The sequence below is a fragment of the Siphateles boraxobius genome, unplaced genomic scaffold, assembly GCF_051911475.1.
Source record: "Siphateles boraxobius isolate OS27281-9 unplaced genomic scaffold, OSU_SipBor_1 6, whole genome shotgun sequence".
NCBI lineage: Eukaryota > Metazoa > Chordata > Actinopteri > Cypriniformes > Leuciscidae > Siphateles > Siphateles boraxobius.
In genome coordinates, this window is record NW_027509186.1 from 29,382,508 (window position 1) to 29,409,849 (window position 27,342).

General features: G+C 37.3%; 2 protein-coding genes across 21 annotated transcripts in view; both read left to right on the plus strand.

The window, feature by feature from the left end:
* ncam1b (neural cell adhesion molecule 1b) overlaps positions 1-19,078 on the plus strand; it is a 104,779-nt gene extending 85,701 nt beyond the window's left edge. For 8 of the 18 annotated variants that reach the window (XM_077208684.1, XM_077208688.1, XM_077208686.1 and 5 more), the window contains 6 exons: positions 5,128-5,252; positions 5,349-5,529; positions 12,661-12,856; positions 13,102-13,218; positions 14,615-15,199; positions 17,669-19,078. In XM_077208684.1, coding sequence (XP_077064799.1) covers positions 5,128-5,252; positions 5,349-5,529; positions 12,661-12,856; positions 13,102-13,218; positions 14,615-15,199; positions 17,669-17,789 — 1,325 coding nt within the window. In that variant the 3' untranslated portion in view covers positions 17,790-19,078. Of the gene's footprint in view, positions 1-5,127; positions 5,253-5,348; positions 5,530-9,846; positions 11,155-12,660; positions 12,857-13,101; positions 13,219-14,614; positions 15,200-17,668 lie in introns of those variants that run through there. The other 10 variants (XM_077208693.1, XM_077208695.1, XM_077208692.1 and 7 more) reach the window with 2 other exon arrangements.
* Positions 19,079-20,361: 1,283 nt separating this feature from the next.
* Positions 20,362-27,342, plus strand: part of zbtb16b (zinc finger and BTB domain containing 16b) — a 56,232-nt gene continuing 49,251 nt past the window's right edge. For 2 of the 3 annotated variants that reach the window (XR_013195975.1, XM_077208704.1), the window contains exons 1-2: positions 20,738-20,982; positions 22,706-23,985. Coding sequence is in view for 2 of the 3 variants with exons in the window: in XM_077208704.1 (XP_077064819.1) it covers positions 22,760-23,985 (1,226 nt within the window). In the remaining variant the exon portion in view is untranslated. Of the gene's footprint in view, positions 20,488-20,737; positions 20,983-22,705; positions 23,986-27,342 lie in introns of those variants that run through there. The other variant, XM_077208705.1, reaches the window with a different exon arrangement.

Here is a 27,342-nt window from a genome sequence, read left to right on the forward strand (position 1 = left end):
AATGCTACAGTAGATGCTGCAAGTGGTTGATCTCAATGGTTTATTTATTCTCCAGTTTCAAGCATGTTTCAGTAACTTTCACAGTACCACATTTCCTTTCAACATACCTTTAAACCTTTTACAGGGCTCCTCCTCTCCTCTCCAAACTGTGTCCTTTGATGTTCTGGTTGTTTTTACCTGCATGTAAATTTCATGATGACTCTGTATATACAGAAAACTCTTGCGACTTTCTTTTCATTGCACAGTTGCTTTTTTAGCATACAGACCTTGCTTATTTATAAAGGTTTTACAATGTTTCCATGATTGGAGTATGTTGGGCTGGATTTTGCTTGTCTTTTTATGAGTAAAAGAGGCAAATCTATTAAACAGTTGTGCCACTTTGCATTTTATTCACAAACCATGTGCAATCCAGTTTAACCAGGTGATACCTGCACTGAGGTAGTGCCATGCATATTTAAATGAAAGTAATTTAGTGAAAAATAAACATAGTTTATTTATGTACTTAAAATAAATACCCTGCAATTGTACTTTTGGTATACTAAACTGATATACTTAAAGTCTGCTAAATTGGCACAACTAATTTTATTCTACATGCACTTTAGTTATCCAGAAATAGTGCTGAGGTCCAACTAAAGATATACTTCAGTATATTTGATTGTGCTAAAATGGAACTATTGAAAGTATACTTTAGGTACACCTTAAATATCTTGCATTTAAAGACTAATATTATACAGAGATCATACTGTCCTTACTAATAGTGATATTAAAACACATTTTAAGCTTAATATTAAGACGTGCAATAAAGAAGTACTCAAAATAAGATTAATTGTAATATTTATATCAGTAAGTCTCAAACAATATGCTAGTAAATATGTTAATGGATTTTTAGTAATCTTAGTATGAAATAAATGTATTTTAATTACATTTTGGTATAGTTTTTTTCACTAGGGATAGTTCACCTATAAATGAATATTCTGTCATTAATTATGTCACATATAATTCTGGCACCCTGATAAGACTTACAAATATAGATATTTTCAATATGCTCTCACCATTCTTATCCATCCATTGAAAATCCTCATGACAAAAAAGCTCATAAAGACTGTCAAAGTAATCCATATGAATTGAGCAGTTAAGTCGTTTGATCTAACTTAAGACATGGTTACATTATATGATGATTGAATTTAATTTAGGCTTTTATTCATATATAAACATTAACACATACATAAGAGCACGTCAAATATGATAAACAGAAGCTCAACCGTGCCTGCTTGACCCTCAAAAACAAACCTTATTGTTTCTATCGCGTAAAGCAAGAATGTTTGAGCCTAAAATGTTGAGTAAATGACAGAATTTTCTTTTTGGTTGAACTGACCCTTTATTATGTTATTGTTATTTTCAGCACAACACGCCTGCTTTCTGTGTAAATTAAGGGCCATGATACATTCTTAGTTGAAATTTAATTGACAATGCCTTTTAAATTCCAGTTTGATTCCTGAATTTGGATTGAGCCAGCAAAAAGGATGCAGAATTTGAATTTGAATACAAGGAATTAAAATTAATTTAAGTTAATATTGCATAGCAATATTTTTTTTTTACTAGAAAAGCTAAGTGTGTCAAGACAAACTTTGATTGTTACAAAGGTTTTTAGGCCTTTAAAAATCAATTTGATCTTGGTTTATGTATTTCATGTTTTCTTTCCTGGAATACATCATCTGTGTTGAATTTCTTTAGATTACATCAGATCAGATATACTCAATGCCGAATAGCACTTTCAATTTATTTACCTTTATAAGTTTTGCCTTTTTATAATATTTAATAAACCTGTTACTCTCCAAGTGAATAGCCATGGAAATTGGCGTGGCATTAAAACACCAATCAACCATCTTTGAACTGCAGTTCCTGTCATTCTAATTCAACTTCCTGTGAGTGTGGCCAATTCAAATGCCAACGTTTTTCAAAGTTGAATTTTGCCCAGTTCTGCAACCTAGCACTCAGAACCAGTTGCAAATTGGGTCATTTTAGGGCGTGTTTGCTCATTACCCAATTTACATAACACCTTTACCCAATCATGTGCTAAAACAACACAGGCTCAATGAATTATTGGTGAATTCCCCCAAGAATATCGTTAAAAGTGAATTTGCAAACGTGTAAAACTTTTATTTTTAATCTCATTTAATTTACTGCTGTTTGCACCCTTGTGTATATGATTATTTCATTAACTGTATTCTGTAGGGACAGATAGCTAAGGAGGATGGAATTAATCATGCAGTGCTGCGCTTTCATTATTAAAGAGATGAGTGTTTATTGATGACCCTTTAAACTGTAAGTCGAGTAGAATTTCTGCTTGTTAACTGAGCTGATAGTTTGGGATTGTAACTCCTCACACCAGTTAGGGGTGCTTCTACCATTTTATGTGTGCACTTTTATTACCTCGTAACACATTAAGATTAATTACTGCATTTTTATCGCATCTCTTCGGATCTTCTGCTACAAAGCACCATCATAACCGCAAAAACTGGACGAGAATTAGATGTGTAGTGTGCCTCTCTGAAAATATGTATCCTCCTTCATTGGAGAAGTGAAGCAACTGATTGATGACATTGATTATTTCACTACACCATAGACTAAATGAAGCGTTGATCGTTTAAATCAGGGTGACCAAGTAGTCCTAACAAAATGAAAAGACCTGAAAAGTTAGGTTGTGTGAATGAAAGTGTCCCCCTCGTACATGCTAATAGCTAATTACTCCCTTAATGAGAGAAAAATGCGTTAATTTTTCAATCCACCATGAACACGCGTAGCTTCTGCCTGCAATGTTGTTACGTGTCACTCCGCGCCGTCAAACTAATGTAGTGAATCAAACGAGCATTCGCTGGTCATTAAAATGAATGGATCATGATGGCCCGTGAAGGAGAGGCCTCAGTGAACAGCACCATTGAAATATTCCCAATTCACAGTGCGCTCATACACATAAATGCTCTATAGGGATGTTCACAGTTCACCGTGACCTCCAAATATCAGCCTACTCATCTAAGGTGCCATATTATTCTATTACTTGCCTATGGAATCATTGGTGTGTAGGAGGCTAAGATTTATGAGAGTTAGAAAATTGCCACCTTTTAATACACATAATTAGTGGTCGACTGGCTTTTCATTGGCCAGAATTGATGTCTGCAGACCTGGGTGGCCAATATCTGGTATAATGCAGATGTATGCATAATACAGTTTAAAGCAGCGGCATGTCAATTTTTCGATATTGGGCTCATGTCAACTTCTGACTCAGACATCAATGGCATGAATTTGCAGTTGCACTGCAACTATTTTGATGATTAATCTGTTGGTAGTTTAATTAATTAGAAAATAGCTGAATTTTATTTTCAGTGTTTATTGATAATATTATTGCATTATTAATGTTATTATGAGTTATGTTATAGTTCAAAAACTCAGTAGTTATGTTATAGTTCAAAAACTCAGATATTTTCGGTGTTGTTATTGGCAGGGAAATTACATATTGCTGCTTCAATAACAGCAAAAGAGATGTACACAGAATTTTTTTTAAATGAAATGGCTGAAATTAAACTAGGAAGTACTATAGGAAGATGTTTAAAACTTTTTTTAACAATTGTCAAGACAGATTGAGTTCATTTTTAACACTGCTGTTCACATTTAACAACATGATTGACATTGTTATTGGTCAGTGCTGGTAATCTCAAAATAGCCAAATATCGCACATGTATCAGCCTGTCACTACACATAATACCAATGATTAATGCTGATTTCGCTTTCTTGTTCAGAACGTTCCTCCTTTTCCGTCTTTATTAAAGGAATAGTTCATGCAAAAATGGAAATTCTGTCTTATGCCGTTTACTCATCCTCATGTCGTTCCAAACCCATTAGACTTTTTTAAACTTGTTTATTTATTTTTTATTAAAACCTGAAAGATATCTATCCCTCCAAAGTCCATTCCACCAAAACTTTAATGCTTTAAAGCTGCAGTAGGGAGTTTTGAGAAAATGTTGACTTAGCCTGAAAATTTGAACAAGCACAACTTACAGGTCCAACCCCCTTGCTCTCTGCTGCGCTACAGCCCTCCCTCCACAGCTCCTCCCCCACAGCGGAGCCTGCCGTGAACGCGCAGGCTAGTAAACAGGACCACCGATGACGGCGGATTATAAACAGTTATGGAACATTCACTAATAGGGACGAAACATCAACAATATGCTTTACATTGACTATGGCCTGCCCATACTTTGACTACAAACATGGTCCTCAAATCATTATGTATTTTGCATTTAAACGATACCAGACGATGAATAAGGGTCTTATCTAGCGAAACGATCGGTCATTTCAAAAATAAATAAAAAACTTTAAGTTTTATAAGCACAAATGCTCGCCTTGCTCTGTTCTGTGATGCACATTCGTGATCCTGTTCGAACTCGTTCATCAAAATGAACAAATCTTTTTTCAAGTCATTTCGTTCGTTGAATGAACGAAATTACTCGAAAAAAGATTCGTTCATTTGGATGAATGAGTTCGAACAGGAGAGTCACGAACGACGGTACGCGCTCGCGCTGTGCAAGAGAGGGGTGATCAGCGCGTACACGAGCGTGATTGACACTGCTAAGACATTCCTCCTGGCTCTGATTGGTTGTTTCTGACCGGGAGCGGTGTATTTCTGCAAATGGCAGTAGGACCACAGGGAGGAGCCAGAGGAGCTTGATTTTTTCACAGATTATCTGTCTCATATTCTACTGTCAGGACATAATGACAGTTTTAACAAATAGCTGGAGCTTTAATAAGTTCATAAAGACATTGTAAAATCAATCGACATGAATCAAGCTCTTTATTCCTAGTGTTCTGAAGACACAATCACTTTATGTGACAAACAGATTTAATTTAGGTTTTTATTCAAATATAAACATTGATCGAACGCACATAAATAGAGCACATCATCTGTGTATTAAGCAAGCTTCTGTTTGCCATATTTGATTTGGTGGGTGATTTTGGTCTTATTGGTTGGAATGACATGAGGATGAGTAAAGGAAGTATTTTTATTTTTAAGTGAACTCCCTTTAAGTTATGGCGCTTTTTTCTCACGTCATTGTAACTGGTTTGTTGTTGTAGGAGAACCCAGTCCTCCTATACTCGAGGGAACTCTGCACTCCAAAGGCAATGCTCTCAAAGTAAAATGGATCAAACAAGACGATGGAGGGTCGCCAATCACCCATTATTTGGTCAGATACAAAGCTGTGAGTGTTCAAAATAAATAGATTATATTTAATATATTCCTTCTTTTCCTGTTTTTGCAACTTTGTGACGTTTCATGGCTGCTTTTTGGCACACAGAGGGAAGACCCCGACTGGAAGCCTGAGATCCGTCTTCCCAACGTGAGCGAGTACATAATGCTGACCGGTCTGGAATGGGACACTGAGTATGATGTGTTTGTGGTGGCCGAGAACCAGCAGGGCAAGTCCAAGCCAGGCACCATGACCTTCAAAACCTCACCTGAGCCTGCAGCTACCACAGGTAACCACCATCCCTCCCTCAGTCTCTCCTTCCATCCCTCCTTCTCTGTGTTCACCCTCGCCGCCAATATCAAGCATACTGATTTTAACAGATGACTCAGAGCTGTAATGACACCAAACATGCGAATGCAGTCCGTGCCATCACTTACACTGCATGATAAACAGTGAGTCATGCTACAGTACATGGCAGATCACGAAGCACACGGACAAAACATTTGGCTTGTTCATATGGGATTCTTGATGCCATATTTCTATAACATAAGATAGTGTGAGACTGCGATAGCAATCTTCGAGCTGGCCATTTAAGCCGTTTTAGGTTTAGCCATATGTATAAAGTTGGGAGACAGAGGGGCAATTTTGATCACAAACAAGTGTGATGACACTTATTCATCAAATGCTCACTAGAGAATTCTGTTTCTGCCTGACAAAAAGTGTAATTTGTTTTACTTTGTGAATTTTGCTGTTATATTTATTATTTAAAACAATACGTAATACTTGATAACATTTTATTTCAGTGTTCCACATTAGACGTGTCAGCATATTCTACTTACCCAAATCCATATATATATATACCCATTATATATATATATATATATATATATATATATATATATATATATATATATATATATATATATATATATATATATATATAAATAGATGGATGGATGTGTAATAGTATTATTAGTGCTGTCAAATCAATTAAATCAATTAATCATGATTAATTGCATCTAACAAAATTATCACATGTGTATGTGTGTAGATAGATTAGATTATTGTATATAATATAATAAATATTTGATATATTTTTGTATATACATTTTAACTTATTTATTATTATTGTTAAATAATGGACATTCAAAAAATCCCAAAGAAAAACAATCACTTTTTTTCTAATAAGTGCCAGTTACGGATATTGTACCTGTATGTTGCCTATTTGATCGAATTATTTTGAATGTAAATAAATCCGCATTGATTATTGAAAAAAAAAAAATATATATTCTTAAATTTAACTCGCATGGTCACTTTGCAAAACAAGTTTTGTTTTACTGACATTGAATGAACAGAGCCCTTGCATTCACATGCAGGTACACTCTGAGTCTCCGTCTGTTTAATGTTATTGCCTTGGCCTCCATCCACCTGTGACCAGGCTAACCCTCAGCATTAGCAGCAGGGCAGTAGTTCCTGATGGAGAATCACTTCCTGTTTACAAACCCTGCGTAGTGTGCGGCAGCAGTTTAGACGAGAGGGTTGCGCTCTGGTCAGGCGTGCCAGGGCCACAGCTGGGCTTCACTGCTTCACTTGTAATGTAACAAGCATCTGGTGCTTCTTAATGCAGAGAGACTTTGTCTGTCCCTCGTTGTCTCCCTCCCTCATTAACACTCTGAGACAGCCCTCTGGACGTAGGAGGGCTGAATCGCCGCTCTCTTTGGCATACTAGGCTGCGAATGGCCCACATCCAAAGGCTGTTTGTCTCACTCACACCTCAGAGTACAGAAGCGCACTCCTTGCTGCATACTAATTAGACCACATCACCTCCCAACTAGAACTATACTAAAGTTGCTGGCACTAACATGTTTCAAGTGTTGTTGTTTTTTACTGTGATTACTCCCGTTAAAGCAGAGAACAGCTTGGATGTTGGCGTAATAGAAGTCCTGCAGTGTTGCAGTGATTTAATGTAGTGGTTAGCCACTACAATTCATTCATTCATTTTGAGTAACATTTAAGCACATAATTGCTTGAAATAACAATTTCAGCAACTTGTGTGCAAGTTTTCTGTTTATTTAATCATATTTGGCATTTCATAACTTCTTAACTGAATATTTTATAAGAACTCATGCATTATTCTGCTGTTTGTTAATGAACTGTGTACATCTTGGAGCTACAATGCTACAGTAATACAGCTCCAATTACAATGGAGATTTGTTTAATGTGGGCCCACTTTGCACATCCTTCACAACGAATCTGTTCCCTGCTTATGGACAAATAGTGGGAAATAATTTATTGCAATACAGACTTTTTGTTCCCCATACTAAGTTTTTGCATGACGCTTTTGGCCACAGTGTGTCTTTTTCAGCCCAGACATCAACAAATAGCATCGTTTTACTTATGTAAAAGTTATTAATGAATAAATAATGTGTAACTGTTCATTTACAAATCACATTGGGAAAAAAAAACGAACTAAAAGTCACCTTTTAGTGCTTAATCCTGTTCTGTACACACAGTTCAGTACTTCATGGGAGTGACAACCACATTCTACAACCGAATTAACAGCATTTTCAAGAAAAATGTTGGCAGAGTGTACGGAACCAAACTGAACTACTAGTTGTTAATGATGCACAACGAGACACAGTACTGACATCTTCATTAACTGCTTTCTGAGTCAGTAGAGCGCTGTTTTTTTAGATGGATGGTTTGACCATTTTTTAGGTTAAAACGTTGTACAGTGAGGTAAATGTATTCTCTAATTAGCGTAAAATATAATGAATAGCTTGCTTCTAACTGTGTGGGCTGTGTGGTAGGGACGGCATTATAAAGTAAAGTGGTAATTCTGCGTGTTTTGCATAATCTTCAGTAACGTCTTCCTGTTATTATCCTTGTTAGGGTTTAATAAACAACTCCTATTTATGCAAGAACATTTCAGGGCCTTTTTGTATATATTTCTTTATTTCATTTAATTTTTGATGCTATATTATTGTATTTTGTATTGATCATAATTTCCTTTGAAGTTGAAAAAAAGGTAATACAGGTTTTCAGTGGCATTAATTGATGATAGTATAATTTATTTATTTATTTTTTAATTTAGAATGCCCTTATTATGTTTTTTTGGATATTATCTTTCATGCAGGGTGTTATATAACCATTTGTTAATGTAAAAGGACTGCAAAGTTTCAGAAATCTTATTGTCTCCCAAAAGACAGAAGCGATACTGAACTGCCTAAAATGAGTCGTCAGTTATTCGTCTCACTTCCTGCGCAAACCTAGGTTTGTAACAAATAAATTACTTGCATCTCAGAGCACGTAGACGAAATGCAATAAACGATTAACCGTGTTATCTTGCTTACAGAGGCAGATGCCTGCTGTTTGCAGTCGTGTAAGACAGTTCTTGGAGGTAATTATACTGAACCACTTTGACAACAGACTTTGCTCAGGCATTTCAGAACAACCAAAACAGCATTTCAGATGCTGTGCAAAAAGATCGGGCTGCTGGTTAGTCCAGTTATGCCATCCCATCGCGTAACGTCACATATTTCTTTTATTTTTTTAATATGCATCGAGGAATTTATTTAGTAAATGTGTTTCCATCATGTTTTCTTATCTGATAAAAAAAAAAATGATCCGACTCAAACCAGCTCATGCGTTTTTTTTATACGCATCTTGGCGTTTCCATCCAGCAGTTGTTGTTTTTTATGCGATATCCCAAAATGCGCATACAAATAGGTGGATGGAAACCGCTATTGGCTGCCCGTGAACAACATCTACTTTGACCCGCCCTCAAATTTTATAGTTGTAGTTGAGGCCTGGAAGAGTTTGGGTTTGTGCTGTCGCAATGTCAAGGAGACGCTGTTTTCTGCTCTGCGAAAGCAAATCCACTTTGCGTGCACTTCCGAAGGATGAGGACTTGGGACCATATTTAAAACCGTCGCCATCTTAACTTACTGTTCGTATCACTGTGTATACAAGTGCTGAGCAAGTCTCTGGAGCTGAAATTCAGATAGGAAATTGCTAACACACAAGAGGTAAAAGACCGGGCCATCTGACCAATCGGAGGAGGTTCTCAGACAGGAGGGGTTTAGAGAGACCGGATCCTTGATCAAGCCGTTTTAGACATTGAGAAGAGAGGTCACGCTGCAATGTATAGTATGAGAAAATTGACCATGTATTTATGTAGGAAACCTACAAAACAAAATAGCATAATAGGGGCACTTGCATCTCGACAGCAGTAAGTATGAATACTCATACTGAGAATGACCCAACTATTGTCACACATTCCCTTTCACCCTCAGCTTATGCCTTCATTCATTTTCCTTTTTATCCCCACCTTACTTTTTTCATTTTGAAACTTTGTTTCTGTGTTTGACTTATTTTTCTGCCTCTTGTTTTTCTCTTTCTCTCTCTCTCTCTTTCTTCCCATTTCCCTTTTACCTTGTTTCTCTGTTGTCCTGTCGTTGTTCCTGGGCTTGGATATGGACGGACCATCACATGCACTCATAACTCAAACGTCCTGGTGCCAATATCTTCCTCCTTCCCTTTGTTGTTGTTATTATGTTAATGTTTGTTCTGCCTGTGATCTTGTGTCCGTCTTTGTGTTTTGTAGTCACTCTGAGTGGTTCTTCAGTCTCCTGCACTCTAGTGTCTCTCCTGCTCTCTCCGTTATTGCTGCTTTTGCTTTGATAGAGTTGAGGAAAAGTCTTCTCCTCATGTTGAGGATCCTCTGCATGATTTGTTTCTGTATCTCTCTAATGTGCTGGGAACACTGAGCCTCATAGACAAAGTAACTCTGAAATTAATTTTGTATTTTCTTCAGTTGCAATCAGTTTTAGATGACCAAATGCCTAAAATGACTGTGCTTTTTAGTTCGTCAATAAGTTTTTTTTTTTGATGTTGTTGTTTTTTAAAATCGATCACATTCAGTCTATAGATATTGCACTTGTATTGCTTAAGTAAAGCTACAATGTGTCATTTCAGTGGCACCAGAAGGAATTGACTAGACACGTAGCGCCATAAAACAGTGCTTATTGATCATACCTTTTTGGTTTTTCTAAATGGAAGGTTATGGAGGATCTGTTTTTTTGGGTAGTTTTAATTGCAATTTATCAATAACCTAGACTAAGGTCAGAGCTTTGTCAGTTGCAAAAACAGTAAAGAAATCATGAAACGGAAGGCCATAGAAGTCATAAAATAAGTTGTTAGAGACAGAATAATAATGATGTATGGCCTCTGTGGGCCTCTATTGTTCTATATGTTTGGAAACAACAATTACTTTTGCAATTCCATGTAGTGCTGCTTATGATGCAGAAATGACACATTTCACCTTAAATAATGAGAGAAACACTAAATTAAAAGCAGAGAGAAAATGTCTTGTCCGTCTGATATTCAGTAGACTTCTTTTGCTCTGCGGAAGTTTTAACTAAAACTGTACCAGTCGTTTGGGAACAAACTTTGTAACACAACTTTGAGATGTTATTTTATTACTTAAAAATACTTTTTGAGGCTTCTACATGAATTACTTACTGTAATATTTTGAAAAAAATAGCAATGGGTCTTATTCACTAAGCATGCATACGTACAAATTTGTGCGTGAAATCTGCTGCATATGAATGTTTTCACGAACAAATAATGATTCACCAAAAACGTTTGTACTCAAATTTATGCTAAATGTACGGAAAAAATATAGGAACAACTGAAACCACACGTACGCAAAAAGCACTTACTCTGTGCAGCCTTATAATCATGTTAAAAAGTTATATTTCATCTTATCACGACTATTTATATTATATTTTAAATTCATAAATAATTCTATTTAATTTCATCCTCACAATTATTAGTGAATGAGACCCAATGTATTTTAGTCATCACTGGGGCTATTGTTCACATGTGGCATTATTAAATTCATTTTTTTATATAATGTTGTAGTGTCTTTTTTTATACCTTTAAAAGTTTGGGGTTGGTGAGATTTTTAAAGTTTTTGAAACATTAACATTAAAGTATCTTATTTTCACAAAGACTGCATTTGTTTGATTAAAAATAGAGTAAAAACTGTAATATCTGGAAATGTTTGCAATTTAAAAGAACTGTTTTCTATTTGAATATATTTTTAAAATATAATTTATTCCTGTGATGTTCAAGCTGAATTTTCAGCATCATTACTCCAGTCTTCAGTGTCGCATGATCCTTCAGAAATCATTCTAATATGTTGATTTGCTGAACAAGAACCTTTTCTAATTATTATCAATGTTGAAAACAGCTGTGTTGCTTACTATTTTTGTATAACTGATATGAAGAAAATCAGGATTGTTTGATGAATAGAAAGTTCAAAAGAAAAGCATTTATTTGAAATATAAGTTTGTTTGTTTTTTAAATCACAAATGTCTTTACTGTCACTTTTGATCAATTGAATGTGTCCACGCTGAATAAAAGTGTTACTGGTTTTAAAACTTTTTTAACAATAGTGCATTTGTAATTTGAAATAATACACTAAGATTTTAATGTCATAAAAAGTGTTTATGTTGTGCCAGTTGTCATCTTATCATCATCTTAACTGTCACTGGTGTTTATTGGTAAGTATTTTTATTTATTTTTTACTACCGGTGGTCAAACGAAAGCATAATGTTGCAAAGATGTAGACAAAGATTCTCTCATCATTTACTCACAATCATGTTTTTCCCAAATCTGAGTGACTTGCTTTCTTCTGTGGAACACAAAAGGTACATTTTTAATTAATGTGCTTGCCAACTTTTTTCCCTACAATTACAGTGAGTGGGGATTGAAAAACAACAACACAAAACACATTACAGTAGTACATACTGTGTGACTTGTGCACAAGTCTTCTGAAGTCAAATGGTAGCTTTGTGTGAGTAATACATCGAAGTTTAAGTCATTCACTGATAATCTTCCCCTCTGGTGAGCTGTTAACTCCGGAAACGTTCAGGCCTGATTTGTGTAAGAATCGTTCATTTTTCAGTAGATTTATAGTTGGACTCATTCACAAGAGTTATTGTTTTATTTTGGAGCTCAACAGCCTCAGTCCCCATTCACTTTCATTATATTAAAGAGCAGTCAGGACATTCTCCAAAAACTTTGGTGTTCTGCAAAAGAAAGTCAAAAAGTTTGAAACGACCTGAGTGTAATGAAAATAATTCCGAATTATTGGGTGAACTACCCCTTTAAGTCCAAACATGTGTATTATATTCAGTGAGTGCACAATTACATCTGAAGGCGGAGTTGTTAGCTTTGCCTTGTTGGCTTCACCAATTGTTTTTGCTTTGCTGAATCCTGATAGACTTGTGGTCTGAAAATAACTCTTGCTTGCTTGACTGTTACATTTCATGCATTTTGTGCATCTCCAGTTTGGGTTGATGATCCCTCCTGCTCTGTCTGTGTCTCTGTATTTCTCCTCTTTCTCCTTAAGACTCCATGGAAGATGGAACGGGCATTAACACAGGAGTAATTGTTGGTATTCTTATATTGGTGTGTGTGCTGCTCTTGCTGATCGTGGACGCCACCTGCTGCTTCCTCAACAAGTGTGGCATCCTCATGTGCATCTGCGGTAAACCCGGGCAAGGCACCAAGGGCAAAGACATAGAGACGGGCAAAGCTGCCTTTGTGTGAGTATCCACAATACTATATTTAATCCACTCAAACAAGCTCATACCACTCATAGAGAGGAGTCAAGGGCCCTGCATTGTAAAGCATATGGATGTTGAGCATGAATTATTTTCAGTCACAGAAGCTGTTCTATTATCAAACCACCATGAAAGAGCTCCTCTTATGCCATGACTATAGTGACCTCATCAAACTCTACTCATTGCTGTATAATGAGCAGATGTGTGTGCTTTCTCTCTGCATGCAGTCAAGATGTGTCTAAAGAACCCATTGTGGAAGTTAGGATAGAGGAAGAGGTCACAGCCAATCACGACGCAGAAGGACATCCTGAGCCCAATGAGACCACCCCACTGACCGAACCAGAGTAAGCTCAATGTTATGTCATAGTACTGTGTTTAATCACTTTTAACTGATGCTATTGATTATCACAGAACATCTTTAATGCCATTGAAGCATTGTTTCCTACACCCTGAGTATACCCATTCCAAACCACCTCACTTTGTTAAATCTCACACTTAAAGACAACATGAAACCACATTTACAGTGCATTTTTAAAGCTGCAGTTTCTAATTTCTGTACCATTATTAACCCTTTAAACAAGCAAAAGGTGTCCTGGTGTGGTGATTTCAACAGTTTTTATTAGACTACCTTTCAAAAGTATTGGGTCAGTGAGATTTTTTTTTTTTTTTTTTTTTTTTTTGCTTTTTATTCAGTAAGGATGTAATATAAATTGTTCAAATGATGAATGCTGCTCTTTTAAACAGGATGTCCACATCAATATTAGATTCCAGAACTGTTTTCAACATTAAAAATAAGACATTTCTTTTCTTGAGCAACATATTAGAATGATTTCTGTAAGATTATGAAGACTGGAGTAATGATGCTGAAAATTCAGCTTTGCCATCACAGGAATAAATTAGCATTTTTCAAATATAAAAAATTTGGAAACAGTTCTTTTAAATTGTAATAATATCTCACAATATTTCTGTTTTACTGTATCAAATAAATGATCAAATAAATGCAGCCTTGCTGAGCATAAGAGACATGATTTAAAATATTCTGAACTATTATTTCTTTGTGTAAAGCATTTTAATAATTGTAAAACTTTATATACTGCAGCTTTAACATCCGTAATCTGATGTATTTTTTAGCTTAATGAAATAATCTGTGGAAAATGTTCTGAAATAAGACAGGTAGTGTCTATCAAACTTTCATTGGGTCATCGGTCATGAAACATGACCTGACATGAACGGCTTTTGTACTTGTGGAGACCCGAATCCGAATATACGTCCTGTTCCCCCTCTCTTTCAATGTATTTTCCTGTCACCTCTCCACTTTTCTATTAAATAAAGGCAAAAAAAAAACATGTTCATGCCTTGTTTGTTGTATCAGCAGAAAAAAGAAGTCATTTCGAATGTGCAGAAATACCTATATATTCATGGAAAAACTATGAAAACAAACTTTTAAAAAAGTTCTGTACTTATGTGCACAGACAAGTAAATAGAATCAATTTTGATTTCATGTTGTCTTTGACATCATCCTGAATTTTCCTACACTCTTTTCCCAATATTTCATATTTTAAATCAAGTACTCCCTCTAGTGACCACTGATAGTATCACCTCTCTTGCAATACATGCAATACTGTTTTTCAAATCGGTATTGCGTATGTCTTGTAACTGCATTCTGTACCTGCAATGGTTTGGTGTCTCTCCCTCTGTGTCGACATCACTCGTCTGTGTCTCTGTTTCCTGTTCTTACAGGCAAGGGACAAGAACTGCCACCGCAGTGGTGGACTTGCCTCTTTCCGTGCCCACTAACTCAGACACAAACACTGACACCTTTGACCTTAGCCAGAGCAGCCCAGTTAGCGAGAGCACCACTCTCACCTCCAGCATCACAGCACCCCCTTCTGACCCTCCTAACCCCTTCCATATGACACCACCTGACAGCAGCACACCAAAAACTCACACCAAACCCCCCATCTCATCTCCCTCATCATCCGACCCGGCTAATGTTACTCTCCTGGTAGACCTGGGTGATGCCCCAAAAACACAAGCTGAGGTTCCTCCAGGGGTCCCATCAGAAGGACCCCCTTCCCTTCCTAGCGTTGTAAACTCAAAAGTCACAGAAAACGAATTAGAGTCGCCCGAGTCTGTTCAGAGTGCATCTCATGCCACTTTAAATCCCATCAGCCCACAGGGCAGTGTCGCTATTCCCTTAGTGAATCATGAACTTGAGATTGATGGAGAACTCCCACTGGCTCCAGACAGAGACGTCCCGCAGGATGGGTCACATGCTGTGGGGACAGCTGGCTCCAGTGGCCCATCTGCTCCAGCACAGGACGAGTATGGATCTCTAGATGCTCTCTAGATGTTCTCTTAGTTTGTGTGTGTGTGTGCTTGTTTGTTGTTGTAGCCATTATTTGTTTGTTGTAATTTCACTGCATGTGTTCATTTGAATCAGTGAATGTGCATGCATTATATAGTTTTAGTCTTTTAAAAGTTCTCAAAAATGTTGTTCCAAATTTGAGAATAATTATTAAAATCCTAGAATCAATCTTTTACTTTATCCCAGGGGTATCGCTAGAGACTTTTTATTGGGACAGTTTATTGGGATTCGCATCCCAGTGAAAATACCTCTGTGCCCAAGTAAAATATTACTGATAAATCCTTGTCTGTCAATGCAGATTACAGGATACTGTACTGACCAGATAATAATTTTCTTTGATAACATTTTTGCAATCAAGTCAAGTGAGTTTTCTATCAGCCATTTAGAATCAGAACTAGTGATGCCAGATTTGCGGACGAATCACTGTTTTCATCTAATCGGTCTAATCGTTTTGCAAAGAGATCAGAAATTGTTTACAATTCAGTTTGATTGACCCGGGTAGTTCACTCACACAGCGATTTCTCACAGCAAAATATTAAGAGGACACTTTAATGAGACACAAAACAGAGAGAACAGAATGAGGTGAATACCTACAATCTATCGTAGGAAACAAAAAGGAAAATTGTCATTATTTACTCACCCTCATGTCGTTCCAATCCCCATAAGACTTTCATTCATCTTCGAATCACAAATGAAGATATTTTAATTAATTCTGAGAGATTTTTGTCCCTCCATTGACAGCAATGCAACTGACACTTTGACGTACTGCGTAACACGAGAATGAACCTCATTGGTTCTTGTATAAGCTCAAACGTGCTGCGTAACATGAGAATGAATCTCATTGGTTCTTGTATAAGCTCAAAAGTGCTGCGTAAAATTAGAATGAATCTCATTGGTTCTTGCGGAAGCTCAAACGTGCTGCGTAACATGAGAATGAATCTCATTGGTTCTTGAATAAGCTCAAACGTGCTGCGTAACATGAGAATGAATCTCATTGGTTCTTGCGGAAGCTCAAACGTGCTGCGTAACATGAGAATGAATCTCATTGGTTCTTGAATAAGCTCAAACGTGCTGCGTAACATGAGAATGAATGTCATTGGTTCTTGCGGAAGCTCAAATGTGCTGCGTAACATGAGAATGAATCTCATTGGTTCTTGTATAAGCTCAAACGTGCTGCGTAACATGAGAATTAATCTCATTGGTTCTTGCGGAAGCTCAAACGTGCTGCGTAACATGAGAATGAATCTCATTGGTTCTTGCGGAAGCTCAAACGTGCTGCGTAACATGAGAATGAATGTCATTGGTTCTTGCGGAAGCTCAAACGTGCTGCGTAACATGAGAATGAATCTCATTGGTTCTTGAATAAGCTCAAACGTGCTGCGTAACATGAGAATGAATGTCATTGGTTCTTGCGGAAGCTCAAATGTGCTGCGTAACATGAGAATGAATCTCATTGGTTCTTGTATAAGCTCAAACGTGCTGCGTAACATGAGAATTAATCTCATTGGTTCTTGCGGAAGCTCAAACGTGCTGCGTAACATGAGAATGAATCTCATTGGTTCTTGCGGAAGCTCAAACGTGCTGCGTAACATGAGAATGAATGTCATTGGTTCTTGCGGAAGCTCAAATGTGCTGCGTAACATGAGAATTAATCTCATTGGTTCTTGCGGAAGCTCAAACGTGCTGCGTAACATGAGAATTAATCTCATTGGTTCTTGCGGAAGCTCAAACGTGCTGCGTAACATGAGAATGAATCTCATTGGTTCTTGCGGAATCTCAAACGTGCTGCGTAACATGAAAATGAATCTCATTGGTTCTTGCGGAAGCTCAAACGTGCTGCGTAACACGAGAATGAACTTGATTGGTTCTCGCATGTCTAATTTGTGAGTTGGTGAATGTTTATGTGAATAAAAGCCTAAATTTTCATTTTTGGGTGAACTATCCCCTTGTTGTTTTTGCGGTATACACGTTAAACAAACTAAAGTACAACCCATCCGTGTAGTCTTATTCATGAACAAACAGAATAAAACATTTCATATAGTTCAAAAAGTCTGTGTTGAGTCAGTCTGTAACACTACCCTGTCCGAATCAGTTCAATTAGATTTGAATCAAACCAAAATAAATCCTATTCAAATCAAAACAAGAGCTTGTGAATCAGCATCGAAATAGTAATAACCTAATACCTCGCTTCAGTGAGATGTGAACCTTCGCAAACCACTCGAGTCAGTGAGTTGAGTTTGAGAAATGGATCAGCTCAATTCGTAAACTAATCTTTCAGACTCGTTTGTCATCCTGAATAACCGATTAATTCATGAAACGCACAGAATAGAGTAAGTCATACAGGTTTGGAATGACATGAGGGTGAGTAAATGATGACAAAATGTAATTTTTTGGGCTGAACTGCCCCTTTAATTTCTTAATCCCAGGAAAATTGTGGATGATGAGAGGAGGACGGCCGAAAACACAGAGCTGAAGAAAGTTGTGCCCGGCACGGGAGCAGAACCCAACGAGCTCTCGCAAACAAACAACACTGAAAGTAAAGCATGAAAAGAAGAATGGAGGAGTAGAAGCGTCGTGGTGACCAGGAACGTGTTTGTTTAACAGTGCCCTTAATGAATCTCTGAACAAAACGGTGTATATTCTACAGACAGAAGTCATGTATGCATTTCCTTTCATTTTCGTTGATTTGAGGTGGCTACAATTTCAGAAATGTCTGTTTGAGGAGTTAAACGGATATCAAATTCATATTCAAATATGTTCTTATAGATGTTCTTGTGTTTCTTCATTCATGTTTCCGTCAAAAGGATGATTATTACAACAGGGCATCAAGTTATTCAGGAGAATTATCTATTCAGTATACATGAACATTTTATTTGCATAGTACATTGTTGAAATGTAAATGATTTCTCTTATTTTTTTATCTTGAGTGTTTGAGGGCTAGGTTTGATTCGTTAGTTTTGTATTTTATTACCATTATATTTTATTGACTCTTAACTATTTTGGATGCCTCTTGGATGATGATTACTCATAATGGCAGTTATGTAAAGGCAAAAATATCATAAGATATTTAAAAATACTGTTATATGACCGAAAGTCTGATAAAGATTTTAAATTATCCAATTGATTCTCTTCTGGAGTCTTTATTAGATCAGTTTTTACAGTTATCGTGTGTTTCTAATATTTGGGATTTATACATTAAATCATTCTTCCAACATGCTTCTAAAAAAGCATCAACTTAAATTAAACATCTGCTCATTTTTATACCGTGTACCTCTGAAGAAATATTTCTCACTGTCACCTGCAAGCTTGTGCACCGTGATTATGGTGTTGAGATGTTTTTTTTGTTTTTTTTTTGCTGTTGTCTTTTTGTTTTTTTCAAGAAAGTTTGCATAGCTTTGCAGTAACCTCTGATTGTCCTTTTATAACATGACGTATGTAAACAGGACTGATGAGTTCTTGAGTTCTTATGCCATCCCTCATTGCATGACCATGACCGTGTGCTTGCCCATCTCTGGCCTGAATTGTGCGTCCTCACTTAAGCCCGTTCATGGCAGTCTGGTAGAGAAATAGTTTCTGTTCTGGGTGCTTTCATGATTTCTATGCTTTCTATAATGTTTCGAGGAGAATGGAAGATAATTTTGTTTGCCCAATGTACACAAGTTGTTCACTGCCAGTTTGCCCCAAAAATGTAAATCGTTCCATATACAGCCTATGGGGATTTGACCCATGACAGAGGTATGGGTGAGCTTTACAATAATAAGCAAAGAACATGTTGTAAATTGTGTTGCTCTAACACATTTTGATTAAACTCATTAAAACATTAAAGATTCTCTTAATAGTTTGTTGTGTTTATGGAATAGGCTACCAGATTGTTAGATGATGTGATCTAACAGCAAGTCTATGTTTTGATTTAGGGGATTTATGAATGTTTTAACATGTGTTCAACACTCGTTTTCTATTTAAGCATTATAAACAGGTGTAAGTATGTTTGTACACACACACACACATATATATATATATATACACACACACACACATATATATTTATATATATATAAAATGGATACCATCAAAAATACGCTACTATAGTCACTATGGTTTTGTTACTACAATAAAATGCCAGTAACTATTGGCCAACACTCACCAAAATTAAAAGGGCAGAAAGGTTCTGAAGACTTATTCCACTGTTTGGAAGAGATCCCATTTCGACGATGTTAGTGGAATTATTTTTCACTAATACTTTTTTATTATTATTGTTTGTATTATAGTTGTAATGCCCTCCCTTGACACTGAGAAAATACATACACTTAAAAAAATAAAGGTTCCATAGTGGTCATAGAACCTTTGAGTCAAGAATTCTTTAAAAAAAAAAAAAGTGTAAAGACCAATAAACAAACCGGACAACAACAAAAAACACCAAAACGAACCTTCTTTGCAATCTAGAGGTTCTTCATGGAACCATTAATAAAGTACCTTTATTTTTAAAAGCGCATCAATTATTTGACTTGCCCAGCAGGTGGCACTATTTCACCAGCCTCAGATAGTAGTAGACGAGGTCACTACGCATTTGCACGTGCTTTCACATAAACATACTAAACACTGACATATGTAGGCCTACGTGGAACAATGAATCTATTTTTGTCATAATCTCCTAGTTTTTTTTAATGCAGTTCAATTTATGCCTTGATTACAACTTTAGTTTTCAATTTCTGATTAAAAGTAAGTTTGTTTTTGCTTTTTGTGATGCTTAAAGTAAAATAATAAAACCTATGTAGCTGGCTGGAGATGAAGATCATACTTTTTTTGTGGTTTCGTTGTTTTTTGCAAAAACTAAAGACAAAAATAATACTGTAATCATAAGGAGTTGCCATTTTAAAGGGATAGTTCACCCAAACAAATTTAAATGTTGTCATCACTTATCCTCAAGTAGTTCCAAACCTGTATGAGTTTCTTACTTCTGTTGAACTATAAATAAGATATTTTAAAGAATGTTTGTAACCAGAAGGTTGACTAGCCATTAACTTCTATAGTAGGGGAACAGATAGCCTACTATAGAAGCCAATGGGTGCCTGGTTACAAACATTCTTTAAAATATCTTCTTTTAACAGAATAAATAAACTCATACAGGTTTGGAGTGAACTTCCCCTTTAAGTAGACAGGATAATACTGAGGCTCTAGGTTATTCTTCTGTTATTGCACGTTTAGGGAATGAAGCAGCATGTCTTCAGATAAGACTGAAAATGAGGTAAGATGAGCTCTTTACATTCACTACACTGCTTTCGTTTGTGGTCTTATTCTTCTCATGCATTCTTTTTTGATCTTTATTCATGGTCAAGCTAAGCTTTTTTAATGCAGTCATGCTCTTTAAAGTTAAATATCCTCTGAGAGAAGTGTAAGTGGACTGCATGCCAGGCTGTATTTCGCTGTAAGTTGGTCCTAATACTTCAATATCAGTCATATGTAAGTGACTTGAAGTTCTGGGTTAATTCCAGTGAACTGAACACCACAGTGATGTTTTGTTCACCAGCACCATCCTAAAAGCCCTAATAATCATAGGGTTCCTGCGCGCGGCGTCTTTGCGCGCCTCAGTGAAAAACAGCGAGCCATTGCTTTGACGTCACGGTGATGATGATGATGATTGGAATCCGAACGGCGAGTGTAGTGCGCGTGAAGCGGCTCTTGTGAACCTCAGTATGTTGATGCCTTAATAACAAGTGTTCAATTTACGCGCCAATTGCAGGTAAGTGACAATAACTTCACCGGTTAAGCCTAATGTGTTCTTCCAGATGCTGAATTCGACAATATAAATGCTTATTAGTTGGTTAAAGTGGCGCGAGAATCAGTTAATTTTGCATTGAGGATGCAACTTGTTTCTTGTCTTTTTACGATACAGCACGCGCGTAATTCTCCTGCATGCTCATTTATGCTTTCAGGACACGTGTTGTAAAATTATTACATTTATTAACAAACAGTTGTAAATGTTGCTTAAAACAACTTGTCAATCAGGTGCATGCAGTAAAGATAATGTTGAAACATAAGCAGACTGTTGCACCGAGGAAACACGACTGTCTTCGCTGCCTCAGATCTGTTGCTTATTGGCATAATTTGCAAGCCTAATATTGGCTAATCGTAAATGTAATATAGTCAAAGATAGATGGATAGATAGATGTGTGAGTTCAATAAACTGTTACTCACGGTATCGGTATATGCTATTTGTGTGGTTATGAGTGTTCAACCTATTCGGGATTGTCATGAAGGACAAGGTGCATCCGTACCTTTTCTCCCTTCATGTCGTTGTTCTTAAGTAAAGTGTTTAGTACCAACTACAGCTTTTTAAATTTTAGATCAGATGCCCATAATGTCTCGAATGCAAGTCACTCGCGCGCGCGCTCAAAAAAAAGAAAAAAAAAATCTGATCTTGAGGTTTGATATAAAAGCGGAATGCAATACTTCATGAAATTGACTTTTTACGTTTTATGTATTTTAATTTCCTAACTACTTGTTGATATGCTGAAATAATACAATAATAATAATACTTTAGAATATGACAGATATGACAGATAATCTTTTGATTGGCACACTTTTCTCCTTAATTATTACCACTTCCTTAATATTAGGACTAACAATAAATGGCACCATTTGGTGAGACCAAAAAAGATAAAGCAGAAAACTGAATATGTATAAAAAAATAGATCAAACTGTGTATTGTTTTTTTTTGTAATAGATTTCTTGGGTCCACATATAAACAAAATGCGTCTAAACATAACAAAATTTCTTTATAAATTTACTTTTTTCTTTATAAATTATTTGGCCTTGTACATAAGTAATTCATGCTTATGTGAAACTTACAAACAATTATCACTATCATTATTATTTATCATTGTGTCAGAAAAAAAATCGGAATTGGTTATTGAATACTTTATCACAAAAAAAATCTGCATTAGTATTAGATGAACCTTTAAGTAATATATAACTGCTTAGACAATTAGCCTTATTAGTTTTTATAGAGCAGAGTCACAACAGATGTGCGATTAAAATGTCACTCCTGCGGTGAGTTTTCATTCTTTTCTACCGCAGGAATGTCACTCAGTGTTACAACAAAATTAAAGGCACAGTTAAAAGAAATTATGCTTCTTGCCAAAAGAACAATATTACAATTGCAAGTTCCTCTCAGGCATGGTTCAAATGCTGTCAGTTTAGTTTCACCTGGCAGCTTTCCACTACTATCACTGCGATTGCATAACATTAAGTACATTTTGTGATGATTGGCTAGTGCCTCTGTTAGGAGGTTCAACAACATCAACGCCCCTTTTGTCTTTTTCTCAAAACACTGAGTTAACCTGTTTGAGTGATGATTAACATGACCTGTGTAACTGAGATGAATGAACTGAGCATTGCACATATAACGTAGTGTATTTTGTGCTCATTCTTGTTTTTGTTACATGACTGATTGACGTTTACAGGAGCACTCAAGGAGAGAAGCAAATCTGTGAGATGGTTCGGTAAATGTCGATGTAATGGATTTGACTAAAATGGGTGCGATCCACCTCCAGAACCCCGGCCACCCCGCATCGCTCCTGCAGAAGGCCAACCAGATGCGCCTCTCTGGGACATTGTGTGATGTGGTCATCATGGTCGACAGCCAGGAGTTCCATGCCCACAGAACCGTGCTTGCATGTGCTAGTAAGATGTTTGAGATCCTGTTCCACCGCAACAGCCAACATTACACTCTGGACTTCCTCTCACCAAAGACCTTCCAGCAGATTTTGGAGTACGCCTACACCGCCACGCTCCAAGCCAGGCTGGAAGACCTGGACGACCTGCTGTACGCCGCAGAGATTTTAGAGATAGAATACTTGGAGGAGCAATGCCTGAGGATCTTGGAAACCATCCAGGCATCCGAAGAGAAAGACACAGATGTGAATATGAATGAGAACGGTGCAGAAGATGTCGATGACCGTAGGATCAAGTACCTTAAGAGCACATTGATCTCTAAAAAGCATTCCATACAGGACGCCGGCTATGGTGCTGCCGCCCGCCATCGCCTGGCCCTGGTTAGCATGGTCGATACGAGAGCTTCAGAGTCCGCCCAGCTGGGTCTCTCAACCGTCAGTCCGACTAAAGCAGCGGTAGAGGGCCTGATGAGCATGGGTCAGTCCGTCCTCCAAGGCAACATGGCCCAGAGTTTCTCCCATAACCTTGGGAAGGCATCTCCATTGCTAGATAAGATCAAAACTGAGATGATGCAGGTAGACGAGGACTACCAACACGAAGGGGGCTTCCCCAGGAACGGGGAGGGCGGTGGAGACTCCAGGCAGCACCTAGACACTCCTGGAACCCCGACCAGAGGCAGTGTCATCACCAGCGCCCGCGAGCTCCACTCAGCTGATAGTTCTGCTGATTCCCAAGGAGACAACAGCCAAGCGGCTCTGGTCAATATGGCCAGTCTGGCTGATAGACATTTCGCTTCGCTGTGCTCTATCCCGTCCAACCATAAGAGCGAAAGCATGCTGCCCTTGCCTGTATCCATGGCCTCGTCGCTTCATGTGCCATCCTCCCTGGCCATGTCGATGGATTTCAGTGCATATGGGGGGCTTTTCCATCAGAGCTTGATTCAGAGGGAGTTCTTAAGCAAGCTCGGGGATTTCAAAGCCAGCGTGAAGCACGAGGCCCAAACCCAGAAAGAACGATGCGAGGTGTGTGATATGGAGCTGCCTGATAATGAAGCTGCTGAACAACACAGGTGAGTGAAGTTATTTGTGGCTTTCCTGTTGGCTTGTCATGTTATTTATATTTATATAAGGAATGGAACCCTATGACTTTCTTCGTTCTGTGGAACCCAAAAAGAGAAAGTTAGCAGAATGTTCACACTGCTCTTTTCCATACAATCAAAGTGAATGTTGACCAAAAAGGATGAAAATTTTTTTTTGGCGGCATAAAGCACGAAAGACATTTGCGTTGGAAAAACATGAAACGCAAGCAATGGAATGGAAAAAAAACAAGGTTCTGAAGACATGTTTTTTAAAAAGATGAACTTAACTTGAGCCCTCTGTGATGCAAACACACGGAAGAAAGTCATCCGTCTAGCGAAGGCGTTTTATGTTGAAAAACGTGAGATTTGAACAGTGGAATGCGAAAAAAATGCAAAGTCTCGTGACGTAGCAAAAGACGTGAGCACAATATTGGAAGACTTCCATTAAGCGCATGTTTACATGTATATAGTGTGGAAAAGACTTACTGAACAAAATGTTGTGCTTTTGTGGTCTTCAGAACAAAGTAAGTCATACAAGTCTACAGTAAAATAACAAGACGGTGAGTAAATGACAACAGAATTTTCATTTTTGGGTGAACTGTCCCTTTAATGTACTTCCTCATGCTTATTGAAAGCAGTGCTGCGCAGGATAGAAATGTCTGCCAGATCTGCACAGGAAGACCTTGTCTTTTCACAAAAGAAAGAGCAAGGTCTTTCTGTGCAGAAAAGAAGTGCTGCTTAGTACAGCTTGACCCTAACCTTCCCTCCATAACCTGTGGCTTGACTTTGTAAAAATGATCAGCCAGGAGCAGCTTTGCTCAGACGGACAGATGGATTAGAAGCACTATTTTTCTAAGCTAAAGCAAACAATACATATTCATAAAATCAGTCCATTTTTGTTTTTGCTCAGAATGTACTCACGCTTTCAATTGGTGGACATCCAAATGGTGTTAGCCATATGTCAAAATAAAATATTTATTGCTGTAGTTGACATATGAAACCCATTACTCATCAAGCAAAGCCCGCCCTTATAGTAGTTTTATTGGTTTGGGCGTTGACCGATGGCCATGCAGTTTAAACTTGGACTCTCAAACAGTAGGTTGTGCTTTATCTGTATTTATCAGAGTGGAAGATAACCCTGCACCGCTCTCCTTAGTCTCTGTGGTGAAGATGGTCTGATAGTGACTTTAGCCTTCTGTCAGACACAGATAAAGTGGCCACACGTTGTGTGTATTGCAGTGCACCTGATACTCTTTCATTTATTCCCACAAATGCTGAGCTGAACCCAATGACACCGACCCGGGTTTCCTGTCTGAGACCTGATGATCACATCCTATCAGATTTTCTCCATTCCAGTGTGGCGCTAAAACACATGGTGCTCCTTCTTTGTCCGGTCTAATGCATTTAGAAATACATACACAGATCAACTAGTACATACAATGACTTGAAAACACCTTTTCTGCTGTGTTTTGTTACAAAATTAAAACTATTTTTAAAAAAAATCTAGTAGTTTGGCATAATCGGTCACAATTTTAACTATTACTAACTATTAACTATGACTTTTGCCTCAATAAACTCTTAATTACTGCTTACTAATAGTTAGTAAGGTAGTTGTTAAGTTTATGAATTGGGTATGATTAGGGATGTAGAATATGTTCATGCAGAATAAGGCATTAATATAAGTACTAAAACAGTCAGTATCCTAGTAATATGCATCCTAATAAGAAACTAGATAGTGAGAATTGGACCATAAAATAAAGTATTACCGCATAATATTTTATTATATTATTTCTTAACATATTTGACAAAACAATTATGGTTTAATAATATATATATATATATATATATATATATATATATATATATATATATATATATTTAAATGTTCACCAAATCAAAGTCAGTAAGGTTAAGATGACAGTACAGTAATCCCATCCAGACAGTAGGTTAGTAGGTTAGTCAGTCGCTAATATTTGTGCATAAACTCAACTTGCCCTCTTTCTGGTTTGTGAACAGTGACAGATGTTAAGATCCGCCGACATCTGACTTGCACACAGGAAGTTATGAAAGCCCAGGGCCCCACAGGGTCATTGTGGTCATTGTGAGGCGACCCAATACCAATAACAGTTAAACTTTTGCCCCAATTGCGAGAGGCCCTCAATGTCGTGAATCTTTAAACCAGATGCACCCACCAAAGCCTTCTCAGTCCTCTGGAACGAGTCTAAACACAGCCAGCCATTTGACATAAATGCGATAGCGGTGGACATCACAACAGTCGTGCAACAAACACACTCTCCTCTGGATTGAGACCTATGCAAGCCGCTGTGCTTGGTCTCGCTCCTGTCATGCATGTCATTTCTGCCCCGCGGTCGAGCCGAGGAATGTGCTGCTTTCCACTGAGTGGATTTGATCTGCCGCTGACGTGAACTCACAATCTACCGTGGGCGGCAGGGAGACGAGTGATGTGTGCAGGGGCTCTAGGGGACACAGATCAGCTCGGCTGCTTAGGAATCCCTGGAAGTGGGAGATCCTTGAGCACTCGCATTGGCCTCGGCGCTCACAGCTCTAATTAGATCTTTTGTTATAGAGCAAACAGAGGGAGATTGAGAGACAGAGAGGTCAAGAAAGACAGATGAAATAGCGCTACTTCCTGTGTCTGTATACATATATATATATATATATATATATATATATATATATATAGGAGTAGGCAGTGCCTACTCACTGGGTTTGCTGGGGGGCAATTGAGAATGAATGGGGAAAAGTCATGTGAGAGGAGGCAATATCCATATGATTTGATATTATTGTAATGGTTGGATACGATTGGTTCGTAAGATAAATTCCGCCTCTTGTTTTCACGCATTCCATGTTCACAAATCAGTCTGATTGAAAAAAATGATGGCGTTATTGGGAAGACTATTTAAAAAAAGGTAAACAACTCACCCACTTAGATATCACCGCTATGTCACATCCAAATCAACTTTTAAATGGCCTGAAAACATGATGACTGTGTGGTGATTTTAGTGAGCAATCAGCATGGTGAAAATAAAAATGATAATGATGACTGATAATCGGAAAATAAGTTTACTAAAAAAAATAACAACTGAACCTGAACATCAGTTCAAAAATAAATATATTGTTTAAATTATCATTCCCTTTAAAAATGCTTAGACTTTTGCTTAGACTTCCCGAGAGGAAATTAAAACAATTAAAAACACTAACTTGATAAGATTTATACTTGGTTTTAATTAATAGAACATTAATAACATTGTTAATGTAAACATACAATATATATATATATATATATATATATTATTTCATATTACTGTTGTTACTGCATTTTTTTTA